The sequence below is a fragment of the Lepidochelys kempii genome, chromosome 19, assembly GCF_965140265.1.
Source record: "Lepidochelys kempii isolate rLepKem1 chromosome 19, rLepKem1.hap2, whole genome shotgun sequence".
In the NCBI taxonomy this organism is placed as follows: domain Eukaryota; kingdom Metazoa; phylum Chordata; order Testudines; family Cheloniidae; genus Lepidochelys; species Lepidochelys kempii.
The window spans coordinates 12031283-12046314 of record NC_133274.1 but is presented as its reverse complement, the minus strand read 5'-3'; the positions used below and the strand labels follow the sequence as shown (position 1 = coordinate 12046314).

Below are 15032 nucleotides of genomic sequence, written 5' to 3'. Positions count from 1 at the left end.
TAACCTATCAACTATTTCTGAAAGAACTCTTTGCAACTACAAAGCTCACCATCTCTGCTATGAATCTGAACCTCAATGAATTAAACTCATGTCTGTACGTATATTGATTTTGTAACCATATTCTCTTTTGTTTTTTAATAAATATTAGTGTAGTTAATAAGAATTGTCTGTAGCATATATTTGGGTAAGGTCTGGAATATTCAATAACCTGGGAGGTAATGTGTCTGATCCTTTGGGATTTCTTTTCTATGATGAAATGAGATTTTCAGAAATCATCAAATTTGACTCAGGTATCTGGATGGAGGCCTGATGCTGGATCACTTTAAGGGAACTGTGTTGTTTGGACTTCTGAGAAACCGGTAAGGTAATAAAGAAGCTGTTTGATGCTGTCTGGGTAAATCTAAGTATTGGAATATCCACCAGCTTTTGGGGGATTGTCTACCCCATTCTTTGCAATTCACCCTAATTGAGTGACCACAGCTGGCTCCCCACCCCAGTCACAAGCTCAATGAAAAACAGAATATATTTGAATCTAAGGCTCTTCAGACTGAGATGCTCATAAGTGACCTGTGATGGGGGGGGGGGGGGGGGCGCAACTTGAGACTCTTGAAAGGGATTGTCAAACAACACTGGACATCCACCTCTGAAAATCAGGCCCCCCTAAGGTGTCTCAAGTTAGCCATCCAAACCATGAGGCTGCAAATATTACTAGTCATTTTTGAAAATCTCATCTGAGCCCATAGCCTCATGGGCCTGGAAATTCCTCACCCTTCTGAAGGAGGGGGTGTGACCAGAGCTGATCAGGTTTTTTCATCTGAAAATGCCGATGCATCAAAACCAAAACTGTTTGCAGGAAAGAGTGGGGTTCGGTGAAGGGTTTTATTCTTGGCATTTTGGGGGGGAAATAAAAAAGTTTTGACATTGCTGAAAGGTTTTGTTTCTAAATGAAAAAACGCCTACTTGTTCACTTTGAAGCGACTTTTCAGTTCAAAATCAAAGTGAATTACAGTAAAAATTTAAAAAAATTGGTCAACATCGAAACATTTCAAAAGGATCAAAACAAAACATTTTGATTGACCGAAACCAATGTATTTCTTCAGATTTTCCGTTGGTGAAGATTTCCCAGGATTTTTACTTTTTGTCTCAATTCAGGAGCATTTTTCTATATCATGAAAGTCTCTGCTTCTGACCCAGTTCTAGGGATGACTCAACAAATCGCCCCAAGTCAGGGTGATACCCTGCACCCCTAGACTCTGATCCTGCCATCAGATCCATGCCCAACCCCAAGGATCCACCCACCTGGATCCAGGGCCAGGATTGGGGCCCTATGCTGCATGGGCCCCCTAGGATCTTTGTATGGACTTCATGAGCTTCCCTTCCTCCCCCACTCCCCCCCCCCCCGCTAATTTCTGCAAATCTTAAGCAGCAGAGATCCTCGGTTGCGTTGCATCTCCCCCAGTGACACACCTTAGGGGGAGAAAACACAGTGCATCAGCTAGATTCGTTGTGCAAATCCACGCTCCTTCCTCAGAGTTTTCCATGGGGCCCCCTAACCCCGCCCCCCGGTGCTAGCTCCTCCCCTGGCCACGCCCACCGGGTTAGGAAGTTGCTGGCTAGTTAGTTGCACGCGGAGGCTGGACAAGGGGCAGCCCGGTCACCTGCGCGCAGCTTTGCCTGGCTGCAGCCATGCCGGGCAAAACCGCGCTCCCCAGCCGGGAGGAAGCGCTTCCAGGCAGAGCGCAGAGACTCACCGTGTCAGGTACCTTCCACGTGGGCTGCTGTGAGGGGAGGGGTGTCAGTATTGGGGGCCAGTTGTATATGGGAGCAGGGAGAGGGAAAGGAAATTCTCCTCCTCCTGTCTTGCAAGGCTGGCTCCTCCAGGGGGTAATAAGGAGGTGCAAGCTGTGACCTGGGGGCCCAGGGGCGGATGTGGGCTCAGGGAGGCAGGCTGGGGGGTGCGAGGGGAGTGTAAAGGCCAAGGCATGGCTGGTGGGTGTGGCTATGTGTTAAGGGCCTTGTTGTCTCAAGTTCACACTCTATGGCTGGGAAGTGGATCTTGGGGAGCAGGGGCTTCCTTCCATGCCCCCCTCCCTCCAGACTTATTCACTCAGCCCAGTCCTGTGTGGAAGGAGGTGTGTGTGTGGGGGGGTGCTTGTGATGTTCTTTTAAAGATACACTGCCCTTCCCCAACAAGTGCCCCCCCAACACACACACACACACAGTCCCTCGTCCATTGATTGCAGGGTTGTGGTGCTTGAGTGCACATATTTATACTTACAGGCAGCTCCAGACTTCCCTTTGTCTTTGAGGAGTGGGCTCCAGGAGGGGAGGGGGTTAGGTATGACTTTGTGCAACACGTTTCATCTTTGTAAGCAAATGGGTGCACCGAGTTGCAGGGCCTCAGCTGATAGGCCTGGTAATGTTTGTTGGGGTTGGGGGGAGATATCCCTGCTCTCCTGCTAAGAGGTGGGGTTTCAGAGCCCCTTCCACTTCCAAAGATATGGCCCAGACAGTGTCTTAGCACTGTGTCTCCTATTCTCTGGTCTGGTTTAAAGGTGACTTGAAAATAACTAGGGCCCTGTTGTATTGGACCCCTGAACTCAGGCAGAGCCCACTGGCTTTGCAGTCTCTGCCCGCACAGACCAGATTCCAGGCCTAGCCTTGCGCTGGGTCCCTTCACTGTTTAGGGGTAGCCTTAAACAGTGAAACCCAAGGCAAACACACGGGAGCCTCAGAGCCCAGCTCAACTGACTCAGGCTCCTGCAGCTGGGCCAAAAATAGTAGGGTTGGCATTTGGGCTCAGGCTGGAGCCTGGCCTCACAAACCCAGTGACGGGAGAGGGTCTTGGAGCCCAGGTGCTACGCTGCAGCTTTTAGCTCTGGGTCAGTTGATTCCGGCTCGGAGAATCACTGCCATAGTTTGGGGTTGGTTTGGGTTTTTTGCTGTGTAGACGCCCTTTAGGTGTCCCTCCCTTTTTTTATGATGATGGTTTATTATTGGTATTCCTGTAATGTAGGGGTGGCCTAACTGTGGCTCCCGCTGTGGGAGGGAGCTTGGGACCTCTGCCTTGCAGCAGGGTGGTGGGGTAGGGGCTTCTGCCCAGTAGGGATGTGGGAGTCTCAGGGCTTTAGCCCCACAAGACGTGCCTGTCAGGGCTTCAGCAGGAGCAGGACTGAAACCCCGAGCCCCAGTAGGCATATCCTGAGGGGCTGAAGGCCCGACTCCCGGTAGGTGTGCCCCGGCTCTCAAACTTCTGAAGGTTGTCATATGCGACTCGGTGGGTCAGTAAGTTTGGCCACCCAGCTGTGTACATATGTAGATGTTGGGAAGTTGTTGACTGCATGTCATGTGCTCGTCCCACAATTCTGTTCACCCACGTCAGGTATCCCACTACACTTTGCAAAGCTGAAGTCAGCTTTGGCATTAGAAATAGGAAACGTGTCAAAAGACAAGAGGCATGAATGGTGTGTCCTTGCCCTGGCTGGGAAGTACCTCTGCACCCAGCTGCTTTGGAGTGTGGTAAACAAGAGAGAAGGAATTGGTAGGAACCTGTGGGTTGGATCATGGGGGCAGCATAAAGTGCTTTTATCTTGTAAGCAACCTGGTTATAAAGAGTGGATCTTCAAAGCAAACCTACTGTGTGAGGTGAACATGCTGCAAGGTCAGAATTGCTTCCGGAACATGCTGCATGTCCCCTTTTCTGTATCGTGCTGGTTAGTCGGCGGTAAATTGGCTACGCTGGTTATTTGGTCTCATGAACATTTTAATTATTGAACTGTGAGTGCAGTCAGCTACGTGAGTAGCGTTGTACAAACAGAAGAAAAAGATGATCCCTGCCCCCAAGGAGCCTGCAATCCAGCATGTAACCCTGCATGGGGGAGTCTCCACTGCAGGAGGGTTGTACGGTAATCATCAATATTCCTGTTGTGACCTAACTCTGGATCAGTTGTATGCCAGCTCAGACAGTCTGGCCACGCACACTCCTGCTCCCCCCCCCCCCGCTTTTCTCCTGATGATGTACAAAGAAGGTCTGCAGAGGAGGTTTTGTTTTGTTTTTTGTGGGTGGTTTTTTTAAACACTAAAAATTCAGGTCTTATCTACTCCTGGAAGACTCTGTGGATGACTGGACATCTGGTGTGTCATGCAAGAGAAGGGATGTGAGGCTTTTCTTTTGATTCTTGTAAAAATATTTTGTTTAACTCCAATGCCTTAGAAAAAGTGTGAGAAATTCATCATCCCTATCTTTTCAGCGAGAGCTCACCAATTCCAGCTCTATGCCATTAAATGAGTCCTCCAGAGAAGACCCGATTTGCCATTCCTGATATTTCTAGGGTAGAAAGCAAGCAGGAAAGAAAAAAAATCCCCGTTTTTTAAAAGAACAATTCTGACTGCTTCCAACATAAGCAAAACAGGTGCACAAGACCATGTAACTTTCTCTGCAGGGCCCCTTTAAGAAATGCCCCAAGGGACTGGGCTTTGTGAGCTGCTGGCCCATAAGATTGCCATGCAAAGAATTGTCAGGGGGAAGGGGTTCCCAGTTACCTTCCAGTGGCGGATTAGCCACTGGGCCAACAGGGCCCGTGTCTAGGGGCCCTGGCCAATTGTGGGGCTCCTGGAAAAATGGGTGGCCCCGCACACCGACCTACTCGGCGCTCCTGCCGGGGAGTGGGGTCAGGGTTTGGGGGCTTGCCCCATTCTGCCCACCTGGCGCTCCTGCCAGGGACAGGGGCGCACCAGGTGGGGCAGGGCAAGCCCTGGCAGGAACCCGGGAGACAACGACATGACTGCAGGCAGAAGGAGTGGGGCAGAGGCCCCCAATTGCTCTGGCTCAGGGCCTCACAACCCCTAATGCTCCTCTGATTCCTTCATTCACTCCGGCGCCCCATGACCCAGCTGCTAGCCATTTTTCTCCTGATGTACACTGGGAACTCAAACAGATCCTAGGGCTGAAAGGATCAAGCAGTGGGGCTCTGATTTAGCGGCTGGGGCAGGGAGAGACGGCAAGATTTGAAACGTGCCTGGCTTACGTAAAATGAGGCGGTTGCATTTGGCGTGGACTCGATAGAGTCATCTCACTGACGCCTCCCCCACAGAAGCCTTGGGGTGGCCCTGTGATCCTGGCAGGATCAGTTCAGTGTGTGCCAGTAGCAGCTAGAGGTCCCAGCTGAGGTGGGCCCCGTTGCGCTAGGTACTGTACATACAGATTGAGAGAGCGTCTCTGCCCCGCAAAGAGACGACAGTTGAAATAGACAAGGCAGACAAAGGGTGGGAGGAAGAAAGGGGGAATTGACCCAGCACGATTCAGTGACTTGCCCGCAGTCACACAATGAGACTGGCAGAGCTGGGAGTTAAACCCAGATCTCCTGACTGCCAGTCCAGTGCCCACCTTCCATATACATTGCCGGGGAGATTCGTGAGCACTTACTGTCAGTGGGCTGGCTTGGCATCCTGGCTCTCAAAACGCCCTCCTGTCCTCGTGTGGCTTGGCTGCGCCATTCTTCACTTCCCATCCTAAATTGCTGTGTGCAGTCAGACTGCTGCCACCACGGTGATGGGGGCGGGAGGGGATGCCTGGGGCTGTTTCTATACCAGAGCCGTAGGGGAAAGACGCAGTGTGAGCTCCTCATCCCTGGGCCGGAGCGGGCGAGCCACAGGGCCCTGCTGAGGCTTTTGACAACAACGGGAGAGCGATGAGTCTTGTTCATATCGTGTGCCTGGTAGGATGAACGCTGCCCCCACTCTCCTTTTATTGCCCTTTCCCGGCTTTCTCGTAGGCTAGGCAAGAAAGCTGGCAGGCAGGCCAGGAGTCCAGGCCTTGCTGAGTCACTCGGCTCTGGCTTCGTCCCAGAGCGAAAAGCTCCCTTTTCTAGCGCTAGGATCTGCTTGGAAAACCAATGCTTCTGGCACTCGGGTGCCCCCCAGAACAGCCCTCCTCTCCAGGGCAGGGCCGTAGCTAGGAGTCTACCCTTGCACCTGTTCCATTGCCTGCAGCCTTCCCTGCATCAGACCTGCCAGGGCCCAGGGCAGCCAGGAATCTAACAATGAAAGGCCTGATTGGAGAGGAAAAGCCCCAACGCTGGCTATCGCCCCCAGGAAATTACAGATCAGCCTTTGCTAGTGTAATTAGCAAAGGCTGATCTGGGTGACATGGGCCAGGGTCCCATGTGGCCAGTGCCAGTGTTCATTCTTGTGCCGCTGGGCCCCTGGCCAGAGCTGGAGAAGAGAGAGCAGCGCTGAATCTGGTTGTTTCCCTGGCGCCTTCCCGGGGGTGCCCCATGAGGGAAGAGGGTTCTGCGTGGTGAGTGGTTGGCTGCTGGGCCCTGGCTGAGACCCACTGAAACTCATTTCACATATCAGCCCCATTGGCTGGTAACCGCCCTGGGCTGCTAATGAGCTGGGGGTTGGGAGCCGGGTGTGGTATGGGGGAGCCCAGCGGGAGGGGAGGGCAAAGGTGGCTGTGTGCCCAGCTGCTGCCTGTGCAGGGGGGTGTGGTGGGACCCTGGTGGGAGTGAGAGCATCCCGGGGCGTCCTTTGACTTCCAGTAGCTTCCCTGAGGACAGCTCTGCAGCCTGAAGTGCTACAGATATGCCCTGCTCCACTCTCCCCCCACGAGTGCAGGCCCTCTTACGGCAGCCTTACATTCCTCCTGTGCCAGGGACTTCTCTGCCTTGGACTCTGTCCACAGCTGGTGATCTGTCTGGGGCCAGCACCACAATCCATCTGACCAGCTCCCTGTCCCGTTAGCAGCCCCACCGGGCCATCCGCTTTCCCCCTCCCTCACTGTGAGGGAAGGATCCTGAATTCCCACCCACAAGTGCCCTGTGGCTTATCCATGGGGGAGACCTGTGGGGGACAAGTGCTGGCTGCGTGGGGCGGGAGCAGAGCCAGTCAGCCCCATGGGGAGGCATGGCTGGGGCAGAGCGGGGCGGGGGTCGGAGAAAGCAAGGCCATGGCCAGAAGTGGTTCTTTGGCCCTATATGCAATCCCCTCCCTAGTAGGTTAGGGAGAGGGGGCTCTCCCCCACGTTTGTACCCTCCCAAAGGCTCTGGGGGTCTGGGAACCCAGTGACCGGCTCCGCAGTGGATTGTCAAGACAGCATATCTGGGGGGAAGGAACCGGCAGGATGCTCCCGGCTGCTCTGATCCCTGGGGTGTGTGTCCCACTGAAGCCCCCCTGCGCAGTGGGGCCTGTCCGATGTGCCTTGTACTGTTAGCTCACCCTGAGCGTCCATGCAACAGAGGCTGCTTCCTGTGTCCTCCCCCTACCCCCACCCCTTCGCGCTCAGTCACCCCCTGTTTGTATTCTAGGCTTGTGCCGAGGGCTGTGCTGCGGAATGAGGCCCCGCCGCCAACAGGGCTCCCATCACGCTGATGGGAGGAGAGGAGGGTGGGCTGTGCTTGCCATGGCAACAGATGGTGTTGCTAGGATACAGCAGAGGAATGAAAGGATGAGAGGGATGCCCAGAAGCCTTCCTCCCTGCCCCCTCCACCATCTCCTCCCCAGTGCTCCCCAAGTGTCTGTGGAACAAGACCATTCAGGAGACTTGGCAAGCCCAGCCGATGGGCTCTGCCAGGCTGAGGGATGGTGGGAGCACAAGGGGGGGAGGGTGTACGAGAGAGCCACCAGGGGGTGCTGCCCACCAGTGCCCGTGGAGCCCTATTGTTGTGGTTTTCTGGGGGAACGGGCCCCTGTGCCGATGTGGCATCTGGCTCCGTTCGGTGCATGAAATGGGTGCTACACGTGGGGGACAATAGGACACTGGAGCTTGGCCGCGCCCCCGAGGGGCAGGGTGGGGGGTTGCAGGTTAACGATGCCCAGAGGCCATTCCTAAAGCGTCACGGGGCGGTTCTAAAACTGTGCCCTTCCCCCACGTGTCCGGGCGCGTCTCCCAGGCCCCGGGTGATCTCTGTCCCCTTGCAAGCGAGGCGGCTTTGATTTCTTCACTTGAGATGTTGGCGGCATGCCCTGGGACTGTGTCTCCGTCCCAGGTGTGAGGGTGCTTGGCCTCCTACCCCAGTAGGCTATTCAGATTATTACTATCCGTTTGTATTGCAGTAGCGTTAGAAAGGCCAGTCATGGACCCGGGCCTCAGTGTGCTGGGCGCTGCACGCTGTTTATTAGATGTCTCACCCATGTGCCTCGCAGCTCCAGTCCTGGACCAGGAACCTGTTGTACTAGGGCCGCACAAATGCAGAACCAGAAGAGCTTAATGATATATGCGTGAGATGAGATGGCAGGTGCAGACAGGCAGGGGGCACAAGGAAAGAAACCCGTAGGAACTGGTGTCAGGGCCTGGCACGACTAGGGCACAAAGGGGCATTGGCCCGTGCTGGCAAACAGGGAACCAGCATCGACGCTGATGCGTGCGGAGCTGGTCAAGGTGAAGCTTCACATCAGGGCTGCTACGCTAGGCATTAAGATGCAGGGTACTCGCTAACATGTCCCGTTGACAGCCTCCCTCCAATCCTGGTCAAGACGGACTGTTTTGCTGGGAGGCTTTGGCTATGTTGCCCTGTTGCTTTCTTTGCCCGAGGAGTTTGCCCATCTGCAAATGCTGACTGTGAACTTCCTCCCCCACATCCCAGGAGGTAGGCAAGGCTTAACCTGGCTTGTGTATAATGTGATCTTAGGTCGCTGGTGAGCTTATTAATAATACATACGTTATAATTAGAGGGGAAATGTGGCCTGGTGAAAGGAGCACTGGATTGGGTCTCAGGAGACGTGGGTTCTGATCCCAGCTCTGCCACTGGCCTGCTGGATGACCTTGGGCAAGTCACATCCCCCGCCTTGGTGCCTCAGTTTCCCCACCAGTAAAATGCAGATAATGACTTAACTATGCTGAAGATCCCCAGCTAGGAGCCCCAGCCTGGCATGTGTCAAAGCCCTTCCCACCCAGCTGTGTGTAGACGCAAAAGGCCCCACCTGGGCATGCCCGGACTGGGCAGGGTCAGGCAGGTATGTCATGAAGCTAAGCAGCAGGTTTTGAGTCGACCTCTTCCTGTGTGGTCTCTAGTGGGGTATTAAGAGGGTTTACTTCTCCAAGCTGGCAGCAGGGGCTAACATGGGGCAGACAGTGGTATAGTACCAGAGATGGCAGCTGGTAGATCCTCGCCCAAGCTTTGCCCTCGGTCTGTGGCAGTGGCTGGGGGAACGTTGTGGCATCTGCAGCCCTGCTCCCTGGAGTGGGAGGAACTCTACCCGGCTGGAGCCACTGGTTCTGGGGTGGGGTCCTTACCCAGTCCCCTCCCCTCTCCCTGGCAAATGAGGAGAGGGCAGCAGGGTAGGGGCTGGGCTAGCACCAGCCTGGCTCCCTCTTCGAGGGAGCCATCAGCAGTTTCTCCAATCCCCGTATAAACTGGTCCCTGCAGCGAGTCCCCCACCATCACCCTCTTCCGCGTGATGCTCTTTCTACTCTTCCCCTCTTTTGTTAAATCAGAAGAAAGGGGAGCAGACTGATCCCCCTGTGCCTGCCATCAGAGTAGGGCACCCCACGGGGAGTCAGATTAACTCTAGTGTGTATGGCCAGCACCTAACATAAAGGAACCTTGGTTTCTCTTGCTGGGACTACTGTAATAGGATAATAGGTACCGTTGGGATTTGGGAAGGGCTCAACTTATGTAGGAGAGTAAATGATCTGTACCTCCCAGCGCAGGGGACCTGTTAGGCTCTGGAGCCTCCTAGTTGATGCTTCTGGCCGGGAACTGATGATGCGAGTGGGGAATGGGGGTGAGGAAGGGATGGCCTCTCAGCAGAGAGCTGTGGGCCAGGTGTCTGGGTGGGGGGAGGGGAGTTGAGCCGACCCGACCCTCCAGTCAGATGAGTTATGGCTGCTGCCGTGGGCTGGAAGTGAATGGAGGGTGAGGGCAGGATAAGGCAAACCCAGGAAGTGTCTCCACCCTGCTGCTCTCTTCCATGAGTGATGAGACCCGAGAGCGGCCCGGAGTCCTTTGCAGCGGGTTCCCTGTTCGGTGTGGGATGGTCCTTGTGGCCTGCTGCCCCAGTGGCTAATCACATCCCAGTGGTGGGCTGGCAGGCCCATTCAGTGCCTCGCGGCTGGGGACTGACCCAGAACAGCTGGCTCGCCCCTCGATCACACTCCCGTGAATGGAGCTGGGGGTGTGGAGGGAGGGGCGGGCTGGGCGCTGGCCTTCCATCCCTGGAGACCTCTGTTCGCATTTCCCCTTGTGATCCCAAGGGGAAATGCGGTCGGTGGCCCCCCACCCCCTCCCTGGGGCTGGCTCCTGCTCCGACGCTGGTGCAAGGTTGGAGGGGCTTCGCGTGGGACTCACGTTGGAACAGAGCCCCTCTGCCTCGCAGATGTTCGCCCATGTCAGAGAACCACCAGGCCAAGGCCACTCCCTGGCACACCAGGCAGCAGGAATAGGGGAATCTCCTCAGCCAGGGAGAAGGTAGATGAGGGTGGGCGTGGCGGTGCCTGGCTGAGGGGCCTCCGGCGCTGCGGGCGCCCTTCAGGCTGGTGCCCTGACCCCACCTTTGCTGGCCAGAAGGGGCAGTGACAGTGTTACGCTTCTGGCCGTGTCTCTCCGAGGCTGGATCTGCCATGATCTGGATCTGCCTCTTGTCTCATGTGGGCTCTGGACTGGTTGCCGGGGAATGTTCCAGTGATGCTCTGTGCCCTGATTACTGTATCCCTGGCAATGGGGGGTTGCTTTTCCCCCTTCCCCCAACTCAGGCTGTTTGTCGCTGTCCTGCAACCCCGTGCGTTTCCAGGAACATAGGAACGGCCAGGCTGGGTCAAAGCTGAGGTCTGCCTAGCCCAGGGTCCTGTCTGCAATGGTGGCCAGCACCAGGTGCCTCGGAAGAAGGTATAAGCAACCCACAACAGGCAGGTATGGGACAATCTACCCCCTACATTAGGTCTTATCCTAATCCCTAGTAATTGGAGAGCCCTGAGGTTTAATATCCCTTCCCCAAATTTTATCCTCATAAAAATATCCAGAGCGATCATTATTCGTAATCCACGTAAATGTCCATTTCTGCCCCTTTTTCGTCAGTTGGCTTTTCAAGTCTTCACTCCCGTCCTCTGCCAACCCCATCTTGCACACAGTCGCAGCATTACCAACTCAAAGCATTGAAGAACGATGCACCAGACCCCTCCAGAATCACGAACTAGGCTTTAAAAATCGTCAATATTAAAAACCTAATAAATGGAGGAGGTCTCTTTATTTGCATTCCGGCACTGGAGTGTTGGTTTGTGTCATAGTTTTAATCTTTTCTCCACACCTATGAGGGCTAGAAACCACTTTTTTAGCGAGAGCAGAGAGTCTCACATCATCCCAGGACTGCAGGAGCTGTGGGTTTAAGAAGAAACACCAAATGTGTTGCAAAGACTCGTGATAAAATCATGAGAGTTGTCAACACTGCAACCAAAAGCTGGTGAGAGATGGGAAGGTAAAAGGGGCTGGATAACGTGGCCAACAGGTGAGAATACAGGAAGGCTGGGGATGAAAGGACTCTGCCAAGTTCTGCAAGGCCAAAGTATTAGCCCTGAACTTGCAGCCCCGCAATGAATGCAAAAGCTTTCATGGCTTTTCACTTTTGGGGGAAAATGGGCTTCTAGAACTGCCTTGGGCTGGGGCAAGTGAAACTAAGTAGCCACCAGGGTAAAACTGACCAGGCTAGTTCTAAACTCCCTGAAATACAAGCAGATGGCAGAGCTGGAAAAGCAGGCCCTGTTTGTTTGGGTTTTTGGCTACAATCCTTTTTTATTTAATAACAGACAATGCTGTTAATAAGGCCAGCAGGATAGTAACTAGATAGCAGTACAGATGCTTTCACAAACAGTGTCCCTCCTAAGATGAATCGCAGGTGAGTTAGACTGGCTGCTGTTTTCCTCTTCCAAAAAGTTTGTACCTTCCCCTCAAGGTGTGTGTGTGTAAAATGGGGCCTTTTGTTCCTGCCTGTGGAGCAGGCTACAGTCGTTCAGAGCTGCGTGGCTTGATGCTCTGCAGGGAAAGTGAAGGGTTCGGTGTCTGGGACCTATGGCTTCCATCTCTGTAGTCGTCTTCATGGGAGACCGCGGAATCTGTCAACACCAGTTCCAAATTGGGAGGCGAGTGGGGCTGCGGCAGGACGGGGCTGCTGGGAAGTGAGCTCTGGTGTCTTGTGGTGAGCACGGGCTCCTGCCTTGGTCTCCTTTCACCCAGGAAAGGCCGGCAACACCTTGGCTTCTCCTCTCTTTAAATCCCATGGGTGAGTCTGAGCCCTGTTCTCAGAAGTCACCAAGTGGCCTTCCTCAGAGGTGAAACTTGCATGTCATTTTTCATTCCTTCTCTGTCTCTCTCTCTCGCTTTCCCTCTCCCCCCACCCCCTCTTTTTTTCCCCCTCTCCCTGTCCCATGATGCTCTGCACCTCAGCAGGCTGGTGCCATATAAAAGAGTGGCTGCTTTTGCTGCCCGCGGATGTTCTCACGATGGCAGGAGGGGGGAAGAGCCTGGCACCGTTCAGATGCGAGATCTCCAGCTCCTGTCAGCCTCCTCCTTGCCTGGTCTTCTGTCGCCTTCTTTCTTCCTGCCCCACCCCCTCTCTTTGCCCCCTTCCCAACATTCGGAAGCTCTCCGGAGGCGGTGGGCACAAGGCGGGCATCTCGGAGGGGTCAGACTGGCACCGGCCCGCGCGGTAGGGGGAGGCCCGCGCTGAGAGGTTGGTAAACTGCTGCTTTTCTTTCTCTCTCTCTCTCTCTCTCTCTCTCTCTTTTTTTTTTTTTTTTAAAGTAAACTAGTTGCTGTGAATTTTTGATTCTTCCTACTTTGTTGGCTCACTCCCTGGATCTGCAAAGCAGGGGAAACAGACGGGGGAGGGGGGAAGGGGGGGTTGTGGGACAGAGAGACACTAGGAGTTGGGATGGAGGTTGGCAAGGAAGGCGTGAGACAGAGGGAGAGAGAATAAAGCTGGCACAGGCTGGAGGGCTGCCAAGGCTGCTTGGCAGCAATGCCAGGGAAGGCTGGGGTGGCTCGGGGCTGATGGTGCGGTGTGCAGGGAGTGGGGGAATACAATGGGAGGAGAGGTCGAGGGTAGGATGTGTGGGGGGGGGGCTCAAAGCCTTTGCTTTTTTTTTTTCTTTTTTGGAAGATGATACAAACAAATCTCGCCTTCCCACATCTTGTTGGTAGCCGTCAATGGCTGTGTGTGATTTTTTTTTTCCGCGGAGCCGGGAGTGGTGTTTGGGGAGTGGTGTTTGGGGAGTGCAGCCCGCTCCTGTGCTGATTGAATTGAATCCGGGCCAAGGAAATTATGTAGCCTGCCTGTCCTCCTCGGAAGAGGGGAGAGAGCCAGGGAAGGAATCGTCTGCGAGCTGCCAAGCTGCCCGGCTGCGCTGCCAGCGAAACGTCTTGCAGACCCGAGCCCAACTCTGGGCTTTTGTGTCTATTCCCTTCCCCGGCCCCCAACTCTCTCCAGTCTATTCACATTTGGCTACTAAACCTTTGGAGTCCTTAGCAGGTAGCCAAGGGCAGCTAGGAAAATCAGGACGAGATCCCCACCTCCGATGCAGCTATGTGTTTTGGAAGCAGAATAAAATGGCTCCAGTCCGGGTATGTGATTGGGGGAGCTGGGGCTCGGGGTGGGGAACGGGGCTTGGGCCTCCTTGTAAGGGGCTGGGTTGCGTGAAGTCAGGATCTTCCTTACATATGGAGGGATGCTCCCTCGTGCAATGGGTGGTGATCACTCGGCCTGATCTTAAGGCCCCTGGAGTTGCCGGCGTGGCCCTTGCCCTGGGATCGACTGGGCTCCGAGGTCTAGGAGCCGCCCTGGCTGTGTCCTGGCAGTGTTGCTGTGGTGGGGGGCATGGCGTGGGAGGCCGGGGCTAGAGCTGGGAAGCGTTATGTCTGCTAAGGTTGGGATGAGGACCATGGAGAGTCATTGTTCCACCTGACTGGACAGGTGGGGGAATATGCAGACACTGGGCTCATCAGATGAGCCTTGCGGGGTGTGGGAGGGCAGGAGGAGGCTCCATGATTAGCAGGGACAGGATGGAAGAATCTGATAAACCCATCTTGGAGCGGTCGGCGTCGGGGATCTTTCAGGTCAATTGAGAGCTCAGCCTCTGAGCCTGCCGGCCTTCTGTAAGGCCCCCTCCATGTAGAGATGGCCCTGTATGGCCCACCGAGCCATTCCTCTCTCACTGCTGCACCCAGCTGGCCGTTTGGGGTCGCTCTTGGGGGCTGCAGAGCGAGCTGGTGAGCACGGCCCCGGGAGGGATGGGGCTGTGATTGGGTTATTCCCTTGGGGTGGGACTGTGTGCTGGAGCTGGCTCTTATGACCCTGCCGCGCCACCGCACAGAAGCGGGGAGCTGACGGGAGGGGGGTGGGCAGCAGGCCTCCCTTAGTGATGATTCCCTAGTGGGGGGGGGGTCCCTAGACCGCCCCACTCGGCTCGCAGGTTCTGGCGGAAGGTCTGTTGGGAGAGCGTGTGAGACTGAGGCGGATACAGTATAAGCCGGGATCTGGTGCTAAGTGAATGCTGGCAGCAGTCTCCCCGTCACGCAGAATTGCTTGCATAGCTGCTAGGTTGCTGAGAGCTCTGCGTGTGGGTGTGTGAATCTGAGAACGATGAGCTCTGGCGAGGAGGAGCCATTTAAGGCAAAGGTCTTTTCTTCCAGCCCTTTACTGGATGGAAGGAAGGAAGGCCGGTCCTGAGGGGAACGCGCTGCATCGGGAGGCAGGGATCTCCGGGTTGTGCTCCCAGCTCTGACACTGACTCACTGTCTGATCGGGGGCAAGTCGCTTAAGCCACTTTCTATCCAAAAGGGTCTCATAATTTTGGGTGCCCAACATGAGAACGCTTGGGCCTGATTTCTGAGCACATGCTGCTTCCATCAGCTGTAACAGCTGTTCAGCACATGATGAAAAATCCGGCCCATTTATCTTATGGCAGGCACCCAAAACTAGTGGGACACCTTTGAAAGTGTTGGTCTGAAATGCTCTGTACCTCAGTTTCCCCATCTAGTTTGTCCCTACCATGGGCCCATGTAGGACAAACTACATGCTGTGTGAATGCTACATGAGTAACC

General features: G+C 54.8%; 1 protein-coding gene across 5 annotated transcripts in view; it reads left to right on the top strand.

Annotated features, from left to right (window-relative positions):
- Nucleotides 1-1607: 1607 nt before the first annotated feature.
- Nucleotides 1608-15032, top strand: part of LOC140900418 (mitochondrial peptide methionine sulfoxide reductase-like) — a 43376-nt gene continuing 29951 nt past the window's right edge. For 2 of the 5 annotated variants that reach the window (XM_073317671.1, XM_073317672.1), the window contains exon 1: nucleotides 12400-12663. In XM_073317671.1, the coding sequence (XP_073173772.1) occupies nucleotides 12423-12663 (241 nt within the window). In that variant the 5' untranslated portion in view covers nucleotides 12400-12422. Of the gene's footprint in view, nucleotides 1760-6276; nucleotides 6299-12399; nucleotides 12664-13321; nucleotides 13554-15032 lie in introns of those variants that run through there. The other 3 variants (XM_073317673.1, XM_073317675.1, XM_073317674.1) reach the window with 3 other exon arrangements.